This window comes from Muntiacus reevesi, chromosome 8, assembly GCF_963930625.1.
Source record: "Muntiacus reevesi chromosome 8, mMunRee1.1, whole genome shotgun sequence".
Taxonomy (NCBI): Eukaryota; Metazoa; Chordata; class Mammalia; order Artiodactyla; family Cervidae; genus Muntiacus; species Muntiacus reevesi.
In genome coordinates this window covers 93967547-93987356 of record NC_089256.1, presented here as the reverse complement: position 1 = coordinate 93987356, position 19810 = coordinate 93967547, and the positions used below count along the sequence as shown (strand labels likewise).

General features: G+C 37.2%; 2 protein-coding genes across 4 annotated transcripts in view; one reads left to right on the top strand and one right to left on the bottom strand.

The window, feature by feature from the left end:
- The window catches only part of GYG1 (glycogenin 1), a 46047-nt gene extending 40981 nt beyond the window's left edge, over positions 1-5066 (top strand). For both annotated transcript variants that reach the window (XM_065942767.1, XM_065942768.1), the window contains exons 6-7: positions 1496-1715; positions 4210-5066. In XM_065942767.1, the coding sequence (XP_065798839.1) occupies positions 1496-1715; positions 4210-4383 (394 nt within the window). In that variant the 3' untranslated portion in view covers positions 4384-5066. The remainder of the gene's footprint in view (positions 1-1495; positions 1716-4209) is intronic.
- Positions 5067-9796: 4730 nt separating this feature from the next.
- HLTF (helicase like transcription factor) overlaps positions 9797-19810 on the bottom strand; it is a 59315-nt gene continuing 49301 nt past the window's right edge. For both annotated transcript variants that reach the window (XM_065942945.1, XM_065942946.1), the window contains exons 20-25: positions 19447-19625; positions 18167-18292; positions 17741-17853; positions 17214-17394; positions 14136-14216; positions 9797-12063 (exon numbers count right to left, since the gene is read on the bottom strand). In XM_065942945.1, the coding sequence (XP_065799017.1) occupies positions 11911-12063; positions 14136-14216; positions 17214-17394; positions 17741-17853; positions 18167-18292; positions 19447-19625 (833 nt within the window). In that variant the 3' untranslated portion in view covers positions 9797-11910. The remainder of the gene's footprint in view (positions 12064-14135; positions 14217-17213; positions 17395-17740; positions 17854-18166; positions 18293-19446; positions 19626-19810) is intronic.

The window sequence follows — 19810 nt, the reverse complement described above, 5'->3', positions numbered from 1 at the left end:
AGCTCAGAATCCACTGACTGTTCGCGCGGTCAGAGCTCAGAATCCACTGACTGTTCGCGCGGTCAGAGCTCAGAATCCACTGACTGTTCGCGCGGTCAGCGCTCAGAATCCACTGACTGTTCGCGCGGTCAGAGCTCAGAATCCACTGACTGTTCGCACGGTCAGAGCTCAGAATCCACTGACTGTTCGCACGGTCAGAGCTCAGAATTCACTGACTGTTCGCACAATCAGAGCTCAGAATCCACTGACTGTTCGCACGGTCAGAGCTCAGAATCCACTGACTGTTCGCACAATCAGAGCTCAGAATTCACTGACTGTTCACACAATCAGAGCTCAGAATTCACTGACTGTTCGCACGGTCAGCGCTCAGAATCCACTGACAGTTCGCGCGGTCAGAGCTCAGAATTCACTGACTGTTCGCACGGTCAGCGCTCAGATTCCACTGACAGTTCACGCGGTCAGAGCTCAGAATCCACTGACTGTTTGCACGGTCAGCGCTCAGAATCCACTGACTGTTCGCACGGTCAGAGCTCAGAATCCACTGACTGTTCGCGCGGTCAGCGCTCAGAATCCACTGACTGTTCGCGCGGTCAGAGCTCAGAATTCACTGACTGTTCACACGTTCAGCGCTCAGAATCCACTGACTGTTCGCGCGGTCAGAGCTCAGAATCCACTGACTGTTCACGCGGTCAGCGCTCAGAATCCACTGACTGTTCGCGCGGTCAGAGCTCAGAATCCACTGACTGTTCGCGCGGTCAGCGCTCAGAATCCACTGACTGTTCACACAATCAGAGCTCAGAATTCACTGACTGTTCGCGCGGTCAGAGCTCAGAATCCACTGACTGTTCGCGCGGTCAGAGCTCAGAATCCACTGACTGTTCGCGCGGTCAGCGCTCAGAATCCACTGACTGTTCGCACGGTCAGCGCTCAGAATCCACTGACTGTTCGCACGGTCAGAGCTCAGAATCCACTGACTGTTCGCGCGGTCAGAGCTCAGAATCCACTGACTGTTCGCGCGGTCAGCGCTCAGAATCCACTGACTGTTCACACAATCAGAGCTCAGAATTCACTGACTGTTCGCGCGGTCAGCGCTCAGAATCCACTGACTGTTCGCGCGGTCAGAGCTCAGAATCCACTGACTCTTCGCACGGTCAGCGCTCAGAATCCACTGACTGTTCACACAATCAGAGCTCAGAATTCACTGACTGTTCGCGTGGTCAGCGCTCAGAATCCACTGACTGTTCACACAATCAGAGCTCAGAATCCACTGACTGTTCGCGCGGTCAGAGCTCAGAATCCACTGACTGTTCGCGCGGTCAGAGCTCAGAATCCACTGACTGTTCGCGCGGTCAGCGCTCAGAATCCACTGACTGTTCGCGCGGTCAGCGCTCAGAATCCACTGGCTGTTCGCGCGGTCAGCGCTCAGAATCCACTGACTGTTCGCGCGGTCAGCGCTCAGAATCCACTGACTGTTCAACTTGTGTTCACTTGGCAGGTTTGGTGCAAAGGCCAAAGTTGTGCATTTCCTAGGACGAACCAAACCATGGAATTATACTTACGATCCTCAGACGAAAAGTATTCAGAGTGAGTCCCATGACCCCAACGTGACTCACCCAGAGTTTCTCCGCCTGTGGTGGAGCATCTTCACTGCCAGCGTGTTACCTGTGCTCCAGCAGTTCGGCCTCGTCAGAGACACCCGCTCGCATGTACCTGTGGTAGGTTCTCTTTTTTTCTTTCAGGTAATTTGGTGTATCGTTTTTAAACGTTGGCCTAGTACTAGAGACAGACTTTTTTAGTGGTATTTTGAACAGAGAGATAAGTAAGACTTTGTGGAAAGAAAAGAGCGTTCATCTTAGAGGGGAGAAATACTACCAGCAAAGATTAAAGCAGAAGTAGGTTTGTGGCAGATTTCATTAGCTTTGGGAGCACAAGAAAGGTTTTTAGAGGTTTGGACTGACAAATGTATCTGTATATATCCATGTTATAATGATAAAATTCTTAGTCCATTGTCCTAAGACTGAGTCTTAGTAATAATCTTAGTAAGATTATTCCTAAAGTGGTGGTTTACCAAAACAAAGAATGGCCCCAGTTCATGTGTTAGAAGCCGCAAAAATTTTAAATATACCTACTTTAGTTTTGCCATTTGTGTAGAAGAGTATTTTTCAAGTGAAAGTTACAATAACAGGAACATACAGTAAATACTTTTCTGGGATTATTTTGAGTTTCTGTGTTTTATTCCTCTGTTCATATAGGATTTTAGAAAATCTCTTTGTAAGAAGAAGATTACACCGTAACATTTACAGTTACATCCCGCTTAGCATCTTTTCTGACTTTAAAGGTCTTCCTCTGAGGCTGGTTCTTTTGGAAGAGTTGGAGGAGGATGGGAAATTAAACTTTTATGTTACATAGTAAGATATAAAGAATAAAACTCAATGGGTAAATTATAATCAAGTCTAAAAGATCAGTTAATTACCTTGCTATCATATAAGAGACTATAGAGTTAGATTTTAGTCATTTCACTTATGAGCACTGGTGCTGAAATATAAAATGGAGAAAGAGAGAAACAACACTTACATTCTTACACTATTTGCTTTATATGGACCATGAAATAATATTTATACAGTACTTGGAATATTGCCTTGTGCATAGGAAGCGCTTACAAAAAGTTATCTATTCTTATTTAATCCTTATAACCACTCTGGCAAGTAAGCATTATTTTTGTTAACATCCCCTTCTTACATACATTAAAATTAACTGAGACGTAAAGAAGTCACACAGCCTCTCTTAGTTATGTAATGGACGGGGCGGCAGGAGGACTGGGACTCACGTCCCGGCTGGAGAGACCGCTGTCCTCGTGGAGAGCGCTCTGAGAAGGGGTCCGCGGGAAGCTCCCTGTCTCATTCCTGCGGCCACTGGAAGGCAGAGACAGGACTGACCCAGGGGAAGGACAGGTGTCGCCGCAGCTATAGTGGAATCCGTGGAAGCTACCCAGATACCTTGGAAGTCTAGAATGTTCATTTAAATTCATACATAGACACTCATACTTACACACATGTATAGCAACAGAAATAGGTAATCACACGTTCTGTTCTACCATTTTCTGTTAAAAGCAATACCTGCACGTATTCATTTGCCTTCCTTTTTCTCTACTAATGCTTCTAGTCCTGTCACACCTGGGAGCTTTATGAAAGATAACCGTAAATGTTCTAAGATACTCCTCAAGCTAATTGCCTGTGTTGTGTGCGCTCAGTCGTGTCCCACTCTCTGCATCCCCGTGGACTGTAGCCCACCAGGCTCTTCTGCGTTGGGAATTTTCCAGGCAGGAATACTGGAGTGGGGTGCCATTTCCTACCTCAGGGGATCTTCCTGACCCAGGGATCGAACCCGCGTCTCTCGTGTCTGCTTCATTGGCAGGCAGATTCTTTACCCCTAGCGCCACCTGGGAAGCCTGAAGTTAACTCCCCACCTGTATGTAATGAGAACTGAATTTAATGCAGAGCAGGCTTGCTCCATCTCCTGCACGTTGACCTTGTTCCTTCCACACAAGCCAGGGACTGAGGGTTACGCACCAAGGGAAGTAAAGATGGGAAATGAAGACTCGTTCAAAACTAAGCAGATTAACGGGAGTTACAGGAATAGCTGCCACTTGGTAACACACTGGACCAGGAAGACAGGTTTGGTGTGTAATCTCACACCATCGAGCTCGCTCTCATAACCTGGCAGCTCTGTATGTGGTGCGGCTCTATGCTCAGGTCCTTGGCGTCTGAGGTGCACCACTTTGTTTAAGTTCTCAACCTTTCTGCGCCCACACAGATCAGGAGCTTACCAGGAGACTGTGTTCCCTTGCCCATCCATCTTACGCTTTCTAACGAACTGTTGCAGCTTTCAGACTTGGTCTGTGCGCTGGCTTTCTCTTGTGGCTTCTGTAGAAAGGTATGCAGAACTTAAACGTCAACCCTAACCCACTTAATTTGTTCCCCAATGTTTTCACCAAGTTGAGAAGTCTTCATTCTGTTAGGAAAAAAAAAATCATATGATCCTTGTATTTCCGTGTCTTTCCTTGTTTTGCTTCATGTAATACTTTTTGGTTTTTGCTACTTTGCATGATGATTCATCCTGGTTTTACTCACCTTCCTCGATTTATTGCATCCTTTAAAATGGTCCGACTTGAAGCTCTGAAGGAGTCTCTGCTTACTCTCTCCTTTCTAGGAAAACGTTTCAGGAGCCGTATCACAGCTGTCCCTCGGGGAGACCCCAGCTCCGGCCCAGCCTTTTGTATCCTCAGAAGAACGGAAGGAGCGGTGGGAACAGGGCCAAGCGGACTACATGGGAGCAGACTCCTTCGACAACATCAAGAGGAAACTTGACAGTTACCTCCAGTAGCAGCACTGCAGCCTTCGGCGGACACATCCACTTCACAGTCGCTTGTTTCTGACACTTCGCACCTAGAGCTGGGTTAAGAGAGGTCTGTTACAGTTGCTAGAGGCTTTCACTACAATTCATCAGATGTGGGGTTTTTGGCAAGACAACTGGTGAGAACTGGGCAAAAGTTGTTTAAGTAGCAATTCTGTTACACGAACAAGAGTTCTGCTTTTTACCCCTGAGCTTGTATTTCCGAAATTCTCAATTAAGCTGATTGCCAGTGTATATGGTGAGGGAAACTCAATCTTAAGCTGTTAAGATAGCTGTATCAACTCTTAAAATGTGCCAAGCCAGGCTGCACACCAGTCTCCTTTCAGAATGGGACACGCACGGTACATGTCTCTTGCTTGCTTGCTGTACCCCTCACTAGACCTGCATTTTAGAGTCGCCCAGAGGCTGCCAGAGTGATTGTAATTCTGCTTTCAGATAAAGACAGCCTGTAATAGCACTGCTGAGTGATTCATAAGCGTATCAACAAACGGTGTTAACCCATTTCCTAGCCTTAGTGTCTGAAGATGCTCACGTTTTCTGTGTACAGTGAGGCGGCATGCTGGAATGCTCTGTTCCGTTCTGTATATCTGAAAACAGCAGTGTGATGGCTCCCTGCAGTGGCACCCTGTATGAAAAATAAAGACTTACTGCCATATCTTGGTTGTTTCATTAAATTAAGGATGCCCACTCCTCATGGGGAAAAAAACTTTCACGGAATTTTTCATAATTTGTAAAAAACCAGTGTAAGACTGGACAGTGAAATATATGCTTTAGAAGTGGTTTTCTAGATACCTAAGGAAGTCTACATCTAGCGGTTCTCCAGTGATGGTGATGTATCTGATATGATAGATGGAGGAAAGGAAGATCAAGTTTATCTCATCTGTCACTCACATTTCATCTCTATATTAAGTGGGTACTCAAATTTTAGAATATTGTAACCTTAATGAACCTAGGTTCATTGTCAGTCTCTAAACATACTCAATAACATTTCAGGACTATTAGTATCAGACCCAGTGTCTTCTAGCATTTTTATCCGTGGCTTAAAATGATAGAAGTATCAATAGTTTACTGTGGTGGTCCTGGAGAGATACAGTGGTATTCCAACACATCTTCCACCAGGCTGAAGGCATAAAGCTGCTGATGGATTGGATATGAAGAGAGAGGAAGGAGTAAATAAAAACTAGAGGCTTAAGCAACTTGGCTTAAGAGTCTCCAACCTGGCTGCTCCTGAAAAACACTGGGCTTATCACTATAGGTTATAATTCAGTAGACCTTGGTTGAGGTTAAGGCCATAGTATCTCTATTCCAAGTACTATCAAGCAGTGACTATGACCCAAGGGACATTTGAGAACCATCTGATACTTAAGAAGGTACTTACACTAAATACAACAGGGAGTCAGAGTTTTCAGAAGATGCATGGTGCAGTGTTATTACATAGTGGGGGATTCAACTTCTATTGAGTAAAGGCTTTCCAGAAGACAAACTCAGCCCCTTGAGTAAAATAGGCAATATTATCATAAATAACATCTATAAATTAATTGTAAAATGTTTAGCTCTTTAATGTCACTGAAATGTAGGGAATTAAGCTAAGGAAGACTTGGTTTCCCCTTAAATAAAAGTCTGCCACAGTCTGCTTTTTTTCTATTACAAATGGATTATTAACTATTTTTACACTTGGGTATGTTATGTGATGGGCTTCCCTGCTGGCTCAGCCTTTGATAATTTATTTCTCTGAGTGGGTCAAATTTCTGACGCTGAAATTTAATCTTCTTTAAGTGAAAACAATCTGTAAGAAGCAATGAGTAAAGACAATGTTTACTAGGTTCTTATAGCTCAATTCTCATATCAGCCCTGTAATGTATATATAGATTTCTCATTTCTCTGGTAACCAGAGAATAAGAAAGGTTAAAGACTTTGATTCAGATCTGTGTGTGTTCTAAATCTAAAGCTATGCTCTGCATTAAACAAATGAATTATCAATACAGACAATGAGATCTGGGAAATGGGCCAAGAGATCAACAGTATTCTCTGTATATACCCAGAAATATAAATGCCAGAAACAATTAATGTAAAAGCTTTCATTTTGCTTGCTATGAAGGTAAGGACAATGGCCTTGAAATAGGACTTGGAAGATACTTTTTACAAAAAGACATTCCTAAGTAGGCTGCCTGAAATTGTAATATAAAAATGAACAGGCAAGAAAATTCAAGGATAGTGTTAAGTCATGAATTTTGTCTTGGACACAGTTCAGCTTCACAATGTATAGAGTTTGTATCTTAAAAGCCTATACAGAATTATCCTGTTTTCACAGTTGTTTTATTAGCCCAGAAGAGGGAAAACTTCTATGACAGGACTATATGATACTGTGGTGTATTCAGGGTCAACATCCTTTTAGAGATAAGGGCTCTTTACACCTATAGTAAGCCACTCAACTCTTGTGATTTACTTATTCTGTGTTCCCTTTTAAGTTTCCTTCTATAATGTCCAGTCTACCAGCTACCACTTCTCACTACTGTTTTTCTAGAACAAAAATAGGGAAAGAGTTAAATGTTCAATAACAGGGCCTTTGAACACTAGGTCCTTTTCTATTGAGTATGTGGATTTATTGAACTCTTGTTATTTTAGGTGGTTAGAACCTTTTTTGGTTTCTGTGCTTCTAGATGGGATGAACAGAAACCTAGTCTTCAGATAACTAATAATGCCTTATTGTTGTGACCATGTAACATGCAATCCAAATAATTTGGAGCTCTCCACCTGTATCACAAGACTCAAATCCTTTTTTTTTAATACACTTGAGGATATCAAAGCATCTAACTAGGGAGTGAGAATTAAACGTATCATCTGGTATAAACTTTTTATGTTTATTTATATCCCTTTGGTTCCCTAAGTTTTACACTGCATAAGAGAAAAGCTCTGAACTTAAAAGGCTTAGGTAATTTATTTTTGGTTGTGCGGGGTCTTTGTTGCTGCACATGGGCATTCTCTAGTTGCAGAGTGGGGGCTTTCTCTAGGTGTGGTGTGCAGGCTTCTCAATGCAGTGGTTTTAAAATCCTATGATGTACTATTAGGGAATAGCCCTTCCCTACCCTAACATAAGGGGTAAATTAGTTTAAACATTCAGGAGACTGTATCCTAGTTAATTTTATCTGCCTTTCTAAGACACTATTGACAGAATGCTGAAAAGATGGCAAACTTACTGACATTTCAAAACATTAGTCCTATCTCTGCTTTAGCAAATGGCCCACATGTTTTAACAATATATAATCTCTCTGATGACTTTTAATTTCACATCTATCACATTAAATACCCTCTGGGAATATTAGACTGGGTTTCAACTATGCAAAGACATGCCCTAGAATTTATCTACCAGTTTAAGAAATCATTTTGACATTTGCTCTTCTTCTAAGTGAAGTCCCAGTGTATCCTAGTTATTATATCTTGGTTCACATTAATGGAGGTGTCCTGTTCCATGTACATTTGAATCATATACATTATTAAACTTGTATTTTCATGTAAAAATTAATTTTTATAATTAAAGGTAGAAGCAGGTTTTAATCTGTCAGGAAATTCTTGATCAAGAAGGTTGATCAGAGAGCTGGAAAAAAGATTTTTTAAAATCCCATCTTAACCTTTGGAACATCTGATTGGAAATAAGAAATCATCTGCCCTTACAAAAGCAGCATATTATTATGACTTCAGCGAAGACTGTTCTCCCTTATTACCACACAGTAAGTATAAATATATTAACATGGAAGAAAACATTATGTCTGCTAACAGGGTTTCTAATCAACGGAGTTTCTCCCTTTGAAGTAGACATTACTGCAGGGAAGCCTCCCAACCATTATTCACAGCTATCAGTATCTTGGGATCTTTTTATTGAGAAGTACCATAAAAATGAGGTACTGAATTCCAGAATGTAGAACTTGTAAGGAAGGTTATACATACTTATTGGTGAATTAAATGAAGGAAAGCTGTTGTATTTCACCTTTCACAAATATTTTCAAGTTTAATATAGTTAAAAACTAAAGGTTAAGCATTTCAATTCTTATTAATAAGCCAAACATATCACTGTCGTCATATTTTTGATGAATCTTCTTTCCAAATACTAATGAACAGACCTTTGTTAAGCACTATAAATGTGAGTAGGAATGCAAACTAGTACAGCCGCTATGGAGAACAGTGTGGAGATTCCTTGAAAAACTGGAAATAGAACTGCCATATGACCCAGCAATCCCACTTCTGGGCATACACACTGAGGAATCCAGATCTGAAAGAGACACTTGCACCCTAATGTTCACCGCAGCACTGTTTATAATAGCCAGGACATGGAAGCAACCTAGATGCCCATCAGCAGACGAATGGATAAGGAAGCTGTGGTACATATACACCATGGAATATTACTCAGCTGTTAAAAAGAATTCATTTGAATCAGTTCTAATGAGATGGATGAAACTGGAGCCTATTATACAGAGTGAAGTCAGTCAAAGAAAAACACCAATACAGTATACTAACACATATATATGGAATTTAGAAAGATGGTAACGATAACCCCACATGCGAGACAGCAAGAGAGGCACAGATGTAAAGAACAGACTTTTGGACTCTGTGGGAGAAAGCGAAAGGGTGGGATGATTTAAGAGAATAGCACTGAAACATGTATATTACCATATGTGAAATAGATCGCCAGTCTAGGTTTGATGCATGAGACAGGGCATTCAGGGCCGGTGCACTGGGATGACCCTGAGGGATGGGATGGGGAGGGAGGTGGGAGGGGGGTTCAGGATGGGGAACACATGTACACCCATGGTGGATTCATGTCAGTGTATGGCAAAAACCACTACAATATTGTAACTAGCCTCCAATTAAAATTAATTAAAAAAAAAAAACACCACCACTGAATGCCTTTGATATCCCCCAAAAGAAAATATGCAGTACCTGAGTATAATTTTATTGGTACTTACTGGTTTTAAACATAAGATGACTATTTTCTTGATATTCCCAATCCTGGAGCTGTAATAAGGGCAAAGTCTATAATCCATAGTGGTATCTACTATACCACTATACATAGCTGTTATCACAGCTCCTTTTTTTCTGCCTGATGGGAAAATAAAAATAATTGAAACCAACGTTTAAGATAAAGATACTTAAAATTTTAGAATATATATACTAAGTTCTAAACAAGAAAGTCAGTTAAACTGAAATTTAGTAAAATTAAAAAAGGGTAGGAATATGAGTCAATTTTTCTCAGCTACTTGTAGTACTTTTTATATACTGTCAGTAAAAAATAATTATATAAAATAGACATCTTAACAGAAATAATAGATTTATAAAGATTATTCTTTAAAGAAAAAGTACTCATTAAAATATGGCACTGAGAAATTAATAATTTTTTAAACGTTTATTAATTTTAAATTTAAAACAAAATCCAGTTTGAACAAGTGGAAACACAGTATTTTCAAGATATTTCTAAAGCTATTACTCTACATAATAATGAAACAGAGTTAACAGCATAAACATAATGTGAACTTTTCATTCCAGTAGTTTATATATTTTCATATGATGAATTTGTTTTTTATTTAATACCACTTAATGGAACTGTACAAAACCAAAAAGGTATTTTTTAAATGACCTGCCACATTTATCGTTATGAATGTGTTTAAAAACACAAGTCTGTAAATGCTTGGGTAAAGAAACAAGCAGTCTTCACTTTACACTGAGTCTGTAAGGTTTTGCCTTTGTAAGCAAGGAGAGTAGAGTGCGTTTTTTGCTGGGAACTCTTTTTATACTTAATCTCACAAGAGTATTGGTATATTGAGAACCCACATATCAGGTTTTATGAGATCCTGATCAACTTGATTTTTTGCACTAGTCCTACAAAGTAAAGAACTTCTCTATCGCTCCTTATGCTAGTGGACCAACCTCAAGTTATAATTCCATTCTCACCATCGCAGCAAGGTCTATTGGTCCTTTTCATCACCTGCTGCTGAAGAGATAAAGGCCTGGGAAGGTTCTTACTGTCTAATCCACTGTTCCCTTGGAGCAAAGGATAGGGCTCAGAGAAGGGGAGGATTTAGCTGGTGATAAAGTATGTGTTAAATCTAAGATGTGTGCCCTAGAATACAACCCTGCCTCCAATCTCTTCAGTCAAGTCACTTTCAACACTCCAAGTAAAATAGAAGGTGTTCTTAAATTTGTGTCATCAAAAATGAAGCTTCTCCTGTTATAGTGATCAATTTCTTCCTTCTTTGGATTGAAAATAAAGTTTCTCTTAAGGAAAAAACACCATTTACTACCTAACCTGATAGATAAAATTATACTTTTTTTAAATGTGACTAAAAGAGTCATCAAGAATTCTGTGGCAGCTACTGTTTGATTGTTAACAAAAAAGTAGGAAAATGATGACTGATTCTATATGTAGATGTAAGGATGAATTACTCAAGTTCCAAAATCAAATTCTGGTTCTAAACATAATATCAAATAAAATTCTCCATTTAGAGAATAAGATGTCTTTAAAAGTTGAAACAATTTTGGAGGTCATCCAGCCCAACTTCCATCCAGATAGCATGCCTCTCACATATAGTAGTCTTCTGAATTATAAAAATGTATAAAGTTTTTTTTAAAGCACATAAATAATATTATCTATATATAGAAATATCTATTCAGCAATTCCATAATTTAAATAGTCAAATCAAATTGGGCAGAACTGGTTCCTTCTCATCCCCACAGACTGTATTTACACACTAACATATCAAGTTACATTTAAATTAAAAGAATAGTACCACCTGACTAAATGGAGAAAATAGTGCTCTGACACAAACCCCAGTTTTTTTTTCATGAACATAAAATTGTAAGTCACTTATTTGAATTTTATCTCAATGATACTGTGGAAAAAAACTAAACTAAGAAACAAAAACACACACACATATATGAACAAAACCAAACAAAAGCCAAGTAACTTGCTAACCTGGACTCTGGTCTCTCATTTAATGTTCTGGAATGCATACATGGTTTTCAAAGGTCCAATAATAGCAATCTCTTGTATAGTCTGTGTACATATTAATCGTTTAAAGGATTGTGAATCCACAGCATCACAAATGGGAGGCTTTGGTGACTAACCAAATGTGTCAACATAGAAAATAACTCTCTATTTGGTCAAAAGTATAAAAGGTTTAACCTTTTTGGAAATATGAAAAAGCTGAGTACTTGGGAGATATATGAAAATACTCAGCATAGACAGTATGAAAAGTTGAATAAAAGTAACTTTTTCTCCCAAAAAAATTATTTTAGGCCACGGCATATAACAGAACTTATTGCTATTTGAAATATCATTAAAAATAGGTTCATATATAGAAGGTGATTAGTAATACCTCTTCACTAATATAAAATATGCCCCTTTTAGAAGACATACTCTAGATATCATTTCTAGAACTGCATTTTTCTCATTTCTAAAACTTGTGTATGTATCTGATTAAACTGACCTTAACAAATTCCACAAATTTATAAATCAATTAAAGTTCTGATTTCATTGATTTTAGCTTGTTTCATTTCACTAGCATTTGTTTTCTTAGTTCCAAAGGCTCCAGCTGCAAGTTCTCTCTTCGTGTTTTGTATTTTCAGCATGTTTTCTTCAACAGAATCCTTCACAATGAACTGTAAAAAGAAAAACAAAATTAAACTGGCTAGGTAATTTTTAGGTCACAATACTTAAATTCTTTAATTAAAAAAATGAGACCTAATAAAAATAATGCTCTACTCTAAAGGAATCTGCTTTCTTATAAAATTATGTAGCTGTCAAAAATGATCAATAATAATCTATTAGAAACTATTTCACTCTCCCTTTTTTTTCAATATACAGTGGGAATATTAGAATATGATATGATAGCTAGAGATGAACGTCATTTTTCCTTATTACTCCGTATATTTCTCCTGTATAAAGAATACAGCTGTAAGGACACGTTATAACTCTATCATCTGATAAGAGCGACATATAAAAAAAGCAAACTTTATGGACAACGCTGTAGCTGAAATATTAGCAAAATAAATTCAGCATATTTAAAAAGCCAAATAAGATTTTCCCAGAAAGAATATGCCTTCATCTGGTATAATTCAGAAAATTAAAAGAGAAAAATGTGATCATCTCAATAAATGCCAAAGAAGAATTTGATAAAGTTAAACATTTATTCCTGATTAAAAACTTTGATTTTAAAAAGAATCCTCATTAACCTAGAAATAAATGTCCTCAATCTTATTAAGGACATCTACTAGAAACTTACCAAAAACACCATACTTAATGTAAAACAATAAAGTATTTCCAACAAAGATAGGAGCAAGTCAAGAATGGTTCCTATCACTACTACTATTTAACACTGTACAAGAGGTCCCAGTTACTGTAACAACAAATTGTGTTATATAATGTTACTGAAATACATAAAAGACCTAAATAAATGGAGAGTGATACTAAGTTCTTATATGGGAACACTCATTTATAAAGAATACAATTTTCAAATTAATCATAAATTCAGCAAATCCCAAACAAGATTTCTTAAATGGGATTTGGTAATCCAAATCCAAAGTTCAATTCATGACTAAATAATAAAAACCAACACAATTTTCAAAAACAAGGATAAGGAGAGCACTATGCTCTATTAGATATCAAGGCATACTGTATAAAACCAAAGAAATTACTAAAGTAATATGGTCCTGGGAACAGGAAAAGAGATCACTGAAATGGAACAGAGTCCAGAAAGAGACCCATGTAATATATATGAATTAGTTTATGAAGAGGTGACATTTCAAACTGGTAGGAAAAAAAAAGATGGACTTAAAAATGGTAATGTAACAAATGATTCTTCATTTGAAAACAATAAAGTTAGATCCATAGCATGAATCATAAACAAAAAGTAAAATATTTCAAAAGAATCAGAACTACAGGAGATCCCAGTATCAGGGTCTTTTAAAAAAAAGAGAAAAAAAAGAACTATAGGACATTTGGGGGGTAACATTTTCCAAATTTTGAATGTGACAATTTTTATTGCTATTTTTATAAAACACTACTTCCAGTGGTGGATCAGACGGTAAAGAATCCGCCTGCAATGCAGGAGACCTGGGTTCGATCCCTGGGTTGGCGAGACCCCCTGGAGGAGGACATGGCACTCCACTCCAGCACTCTTGCCTGGAAGAGCCCCATGGACAGAGGCGGCTGGCGGGCTACAGTCCACGGGTCTGCAAAGGGTCAGACAGAACTGACGAAGCACAGCACCCCTCAGGTTACATAACTTACAGAAGAGTCACGTTTAAATCTGAAGATAAAAGTCTTCTGTTCTAAGCAAGACTCAAAAATCCAGGAGATACAGGCGAAATGGCTGACGTATTTTAAATCATAAATATTTCTAAACTTTCATGACAAAAAAACACAAAGTTCAAAGATAAACAAGAGCCTGGGATAAAAAATTTTCAACACACATAACAAAACATTTAAAATCAGAATTTATAAAGTCCTTTATACTACAAAACTATATTTGTTCTTTATGAAAACCTGGCAAAAGATATAAGCAAGCAATTCATATAAAAAAAAAATTAACAAGACAAGAATAAAGATGACCCTCATTAGTTTGCTCTGCATAATTCTATTTCAATCTTTTATAACAATAAATTCACACACTATTTATATAGTTTTTAAAATCTTACAACCTAATTTTAAAGCAGGTATCTTAAAAACTCACTTTTGTGATAATAACTTCTTGCTTCTGGCCAAGTCTATGGCATCTGTCAAAGCACTGATCTTCAGCAGCTGGATTCCAGGCCTAGTAAGAACATGAATTGCTTCATTACCACCCTTATCTGTTTGTGTTCTATACAAGTCCTTTTGTTGCAGTATTATTCATTCACCTTTTACTGACTGAAATCTTTCTGAATGAATTCAGATAACGACATATTAATAAGTGTTCTGGGGACTAAACAATCCACACAACCCCCTGACCACCTTCCCCAATCACTACTGTGATAAGCAGGTGTCCTCTCCCCTGTCATTTCACTCCCCTGACTCCAGTATCTAATTGAGGGTCTGAAAAATAAAAATCACACAGTATAAATGATTGCTCAACAGCCAAATACTTATCTTTTCAGTATCTTCTCAACCCACTTTCAAGTCAAACTATATTTGCTTAACAGAGGAAGCTTATACACTCTCTGAAATAATTTACATCAGAAAAGGTAGGTGAGTCCATTTAATGAAAAAGTTTTCTCCCTTTCTGCCGGTCTTTGGTTCTTTTTCTTTCATTTTCCTCCATTCATTATGTAAAAGTACAAAAAAAGATTCCAGTAGTCAAAAGTCCTAAAAATTATTTAAGACTTTGCAATATACTTGAAATCAGTTGACTTCAAAACTGATCTAAGAAAGTAACATTAGCTAATCAACATAAGCATTATCATAGGGACTCTCTTATGGTAAAGAATAAAACAATGAAGCACTGAAATGGGATGAATAAGCAAGAAGGATATAGAGCTTTTCAGTCTAGAAGACAGGAGTCAAGTGGTTTTCAAATAATATGAATTGTCAGGGTGGGGGTCATCAAAATTTAAACTAAACTATGGAATGATTCTTGAAGCTGAAAATAGGGTGTTTTGGAGAAAAGGAAAATTTATACAACAAAGTACCAATGGAAAATAGAAACAAAATCATAAATGAATAAGTAGATGACAAGTTCACAGTACAATTTATACTTAGGAAGCTATTTTCTTCTTTTTAAAGTTCCCTTGAGATCTAGAGAAAAGGAGATTTTTTTAACTATTAACTTGCTATAATTTCATTTTGGGATTGTTTTTTGGTATAGAAGTTAGATTTAAAGGACTTACGTAGCTTATGATTTTCTAAAACTGACAGTCACATTCTGTGAATATTTTGTAGTTTGCAACTGGACACACTTTGAAACCATTATACTAAGAGCCCAGATAAAATGTTCCTTTCTGCTATCTCTATTTTGTCTAGGAACCTCATGGTGAGATGGCAGTATATATCAAGTATGACTACGATGTATAATAAAATTTATTTCATGGTAATAGAAAACTGATAGCTCTCATTCTCATAGGCAGTGATGAAGGACGCAATTAACTTTATCAAAAGCTCATAATGAAATATCAAAATTTATCTTATCTTTTATATAATACTCCATAAAGAAGTAAAAGATTTTCATGAGCAATTGATTGTTTTTTTTGGTTTTTTTTTGTGTGTGGAATCTTATTTTTGGGGGATCTGGCTTTTGTTTTAAAGTTAGAAACAATATCTGAAAACTTAAAATGTTCAATGAAAAACAATCAACTTACTATGAAACTACTAAACATTCTGTAAGTTTTCTAAAAGTATAACTGGTCAAAGAGTTTAGTGTCTGGTCAACTTTATAATACTAATTAAATTACTGTATTTGGTATTAACAACCTCTTTCTTATCAAGTACTAAGATTATAACCAAAGAAAAAATAATTTGGGAATCTGTTTCATTTTTCAGTTTCTAGAATTATTATCTGTAGTTACCATGCATAGTTTTTATAATAACCATAATACCAGAACTCCAGCAGAGATTTAAAACTTCATCCACAGAACTAAGGCAAGAAAATACAGTAGACACTGCCATCCCCATGGATGGTTTTCATGAAACCCATAAACGCCCGAGTATGACTTATGGCTGTGATATTACTGGAAAGGTTACCCTTGGATGAGGAAAAAAAAACCTTGGTAACAGGTATATGCTTCAACTAGACTGTCTTATCCAGAATAATTCAAAATTTGTAACTTAGTAAAATTTCTTTATGTTATGAATTTTCCGAGTTTCAGGCAGCAAGGTAAAACCACAAACCTTAATTAAGTCTGTGGTTGCACAGAAATAGAACAGGGATTCCCCTAGCCAAAATAGAGCACAATACAAATTAGAAACTGAATTAGTTCAGAGGGTTTCCAGTCCAAAAAAGCCCTTGGTACAATCAAGAAAAAGTGCTCCTGTGGGGATGCAACTCTAAGCCACACAGTGTGATGGGTCAAGTTCAGAGTGGATTTTAGCTACCACTCTATCCCTAGGCCTGTTTCACACACAGTGACTGTACTTTATCGAACATTAAAATTTATCTAAAACATTCCACTAATGTTATTTGTTCTAAACTGTGATGCTGGACCACCTGCACCTATATAAAAATGCAGTTTCCCGGGTCTCATCTAGGAACTCCTAAATTTGAGGACAGAGATCAGGTTGTATTTCTTAATTCTTATGCATAGTAAAGCTTCAGACTGTTAGTACCATGATGGTGGCGACTTTGTCTATTCTGTTTATAGCCAGAGTCCATGTCTGCAAGGTTCCCTAATACAAAACAGGACCTCATTATTCATGGGCCAAGTCAATGAGAACACTTCCCTAAAGCATTCGAAAGAAGAGAAACGTATTCTGCACAGAGAAGAGCGGCAGCAAAGCACAGCACGACACTTCTGAGCATGGACTCAGATCCTGGTTTGTGGATCACTAGCTGTGCGATAGGCCAAGTTACTTCCCATCTCCGTCTCCATTTCCTCGCCTGTAAAACAGGGGTAAGTAACAAGGTCTACGCACGGAGATGTGGTGAGAATTTCAGGTGATATATGTAAAGCACTTAAAGAGAAAGCCCTCAAAACACATTTCCTACGTTGTTATCTATGTCTGAAGTTTGCCTAAGCATTTTCACAATCAGTTACAACTATAAAAGTATTTTTAAAAAATAAACAAAAAACTATTTGGTAAAGAAGTAATAACAGATCAAAAACTCTATAAAACTACTTACTGGATCCATTAAAAAAACTCGAGAAGCTGCAGAAAGATTCAAGCCAACTCCACCTGCTTTTAAGGATAGAAGCATTATAGTTGGAGACCCTGCTTCAGTGTTTTGAAAACACTGAATTGATTCAACTCTTTTTTTTTGGGCCATGGAACCATCCAAACGAGTAAATACAAATCCAGAGGCTCTAATGGAGGGGACAAAAGAGACAAGTAAGTTACTACACTATAAAAACATGTTAAGTAATTGTAATCTTTTCATTAAACTAATGCTTTCATTCATTTCTTCTGACAAATATGTACTAACCATCTACTAATATGTCAGGCTCTACAGTCAATGTTTTTTCCTGTAAATTAAGGACTTAAACTTTAAAATTCTAAGTTCTCAGGAATATTCTCTGTTGTTACTGTTCTTTTTTAGATAGATGAAATGAATAAAACTGCTAAAACATAAATAATGGTTTTTTTGCTATTCAAATTAAAACATTTATATAAAGTCCTTTTGCTCAAAGTGAAAAACACTGTTGAACTTACCTGAGGGGTGTTTCTATTAAAGACAGAAATGTTGTAAACTGAGAAACGACTAAACTTTTTATGTTGGGGTTCTTCTTTCTTAAATCAATCAATGCATGCATTAGAGCATTAATCTGAAAAAAATTAGGACACCCATTAGGTTCCATTTTGAATGGGAAGAGAAAGGTTCTGACATATTACCTCCTCAAAATGGAAATGCAAAAGACCACTAATTTTTTTTAAAAATTGAGACTATCATATTTTTCATAATCTGAACCCTTTCTCTCTCCCCTTAAATTCAGCGCTAGATATAAACAAAAAGCCAGTAACCAACAAAGTATAATACTCAAATGACAAGATTAAAAGCAGAATTATCATTTTTAAATATGATTATTTCTTTATATAAACATAAAACAAATATTCAAATGTCTGCACATGTATATTTACCTTTGAACTGGATGTCCATTCGATATTAGACTTTTTCTCAGTGTCACATGCCAGTTCTTCTGGAGGACACTCTATTAAACTGTCTCCATGTATATCATTTCTGCAGAGAGGGCATTTAGCATGTGGCTACACAAGAAGGAACAAAGTACGAGCGGCACTTAACAAAGGAGCAGAAATATAAACTCGCCCAGAAAGGTTAACAGGCAAGGTAAATTCCATACCCCCAACAGTCAGCATTTTATCAAACCGTGTATTAGATTCATCTATTCAGATAGATCTGTACATGCTGAACTCCAGGCAGATGTGATGTTCTAACATGGGAAGTGGGATTAGTAAGAGAGCAAAAGGAGGCGACCCTGACTGACAGCAAGGGCTTGAAACAACAAACATTACTTTCAGACAAATCAAGAAACTATGAATAACAGTTTCTTGAGCTAATTAAAATACAGCATACTAACTCAAACAATTCTTTAGAAGAAAAACAATTCCTTCTTAATAGCTTACAAAGTAGTTCAGATGTGTTAAGTCCTAGCAGGTTCATTCAAAGCAGTTGCCTGTTGTGTCAATTTTATACCAAGGCATACCAATAAGATTATCTCTAAAATAACTACATACCAAATACCACTGCAATAAAAAAGATTCTGAAACTATGCACTATCAAGACGTGCATTTTCCCCTATATGTATATTACCTCTCCATAAAAATGTTTTAAAAAATTATACCTTAAAAGGACTGCTTAAAGGATTATTCTACTTCACATAAATTTAGACCTACCTAGATACAACAGCCCAATAGTCATGGCAAGGCAACTAAGCTGTTGAAATATGGCAAAGACAAATTGAGATGTACTTTAAGTGCGCAATACCACTGAATTGTGAACTCCTAAGTTTTAAAAAAATCATATAAGGCATCTCATTAATAATTTTTATGTTTTAGATATACTGGATAAATAAAAATGCATTATAAAAATGGATGTTTTACTAGAAAATTTTAAATTAAATTTGTGTCTCACATTATAAGTCTATTTCTTAGAAACGATCTGAAGAGTCAGTAGAATTAAAACACGGACTGTGAAATACACCTCCAAAACTATGTCTTTTTATATGACAAGAGCTTAATTACATGAAATATAAACACCAATAAAATTAACTATGAAAGGTGCACGAGCAAACCCAAGTGAAAAACTCCTTGTAGCCTTTGTTGGGCTTGGGTTTCGATTACACTCAACCCTGGAACTACACTCAGTCAAACACTGAATCTGTACTGGGCACAAAACTCACCTGCTCATTCTGAATGACTTGGCAGATACAGGGTTTGCAGAAGACATGTGCACAATGTGTTATGACAGGAGCCATTAAGGAATCCAAGCAGATTGCACATTCTTCATCGGAACCCGAGCTCAGAACTAACTTCATCTTCTTTATTAGCTTCTTCCTTAGTTCTTCAGGTGTATCATTCCCTAGAGAAAAGGCTGAATAATTAATTTCACAGGAAGACTTGTAATATGACTAGACAATCTTAATCTTCCTTATACAGGGAAAAGTTTTGCTTGGGTAGTTCTTTTTTTTTTTTTTTTTATTTATCTTTATTAGTTGGAGGCTAATTACCTTACAGTATTGTAGTGGTTTTTGTCATACATTGACA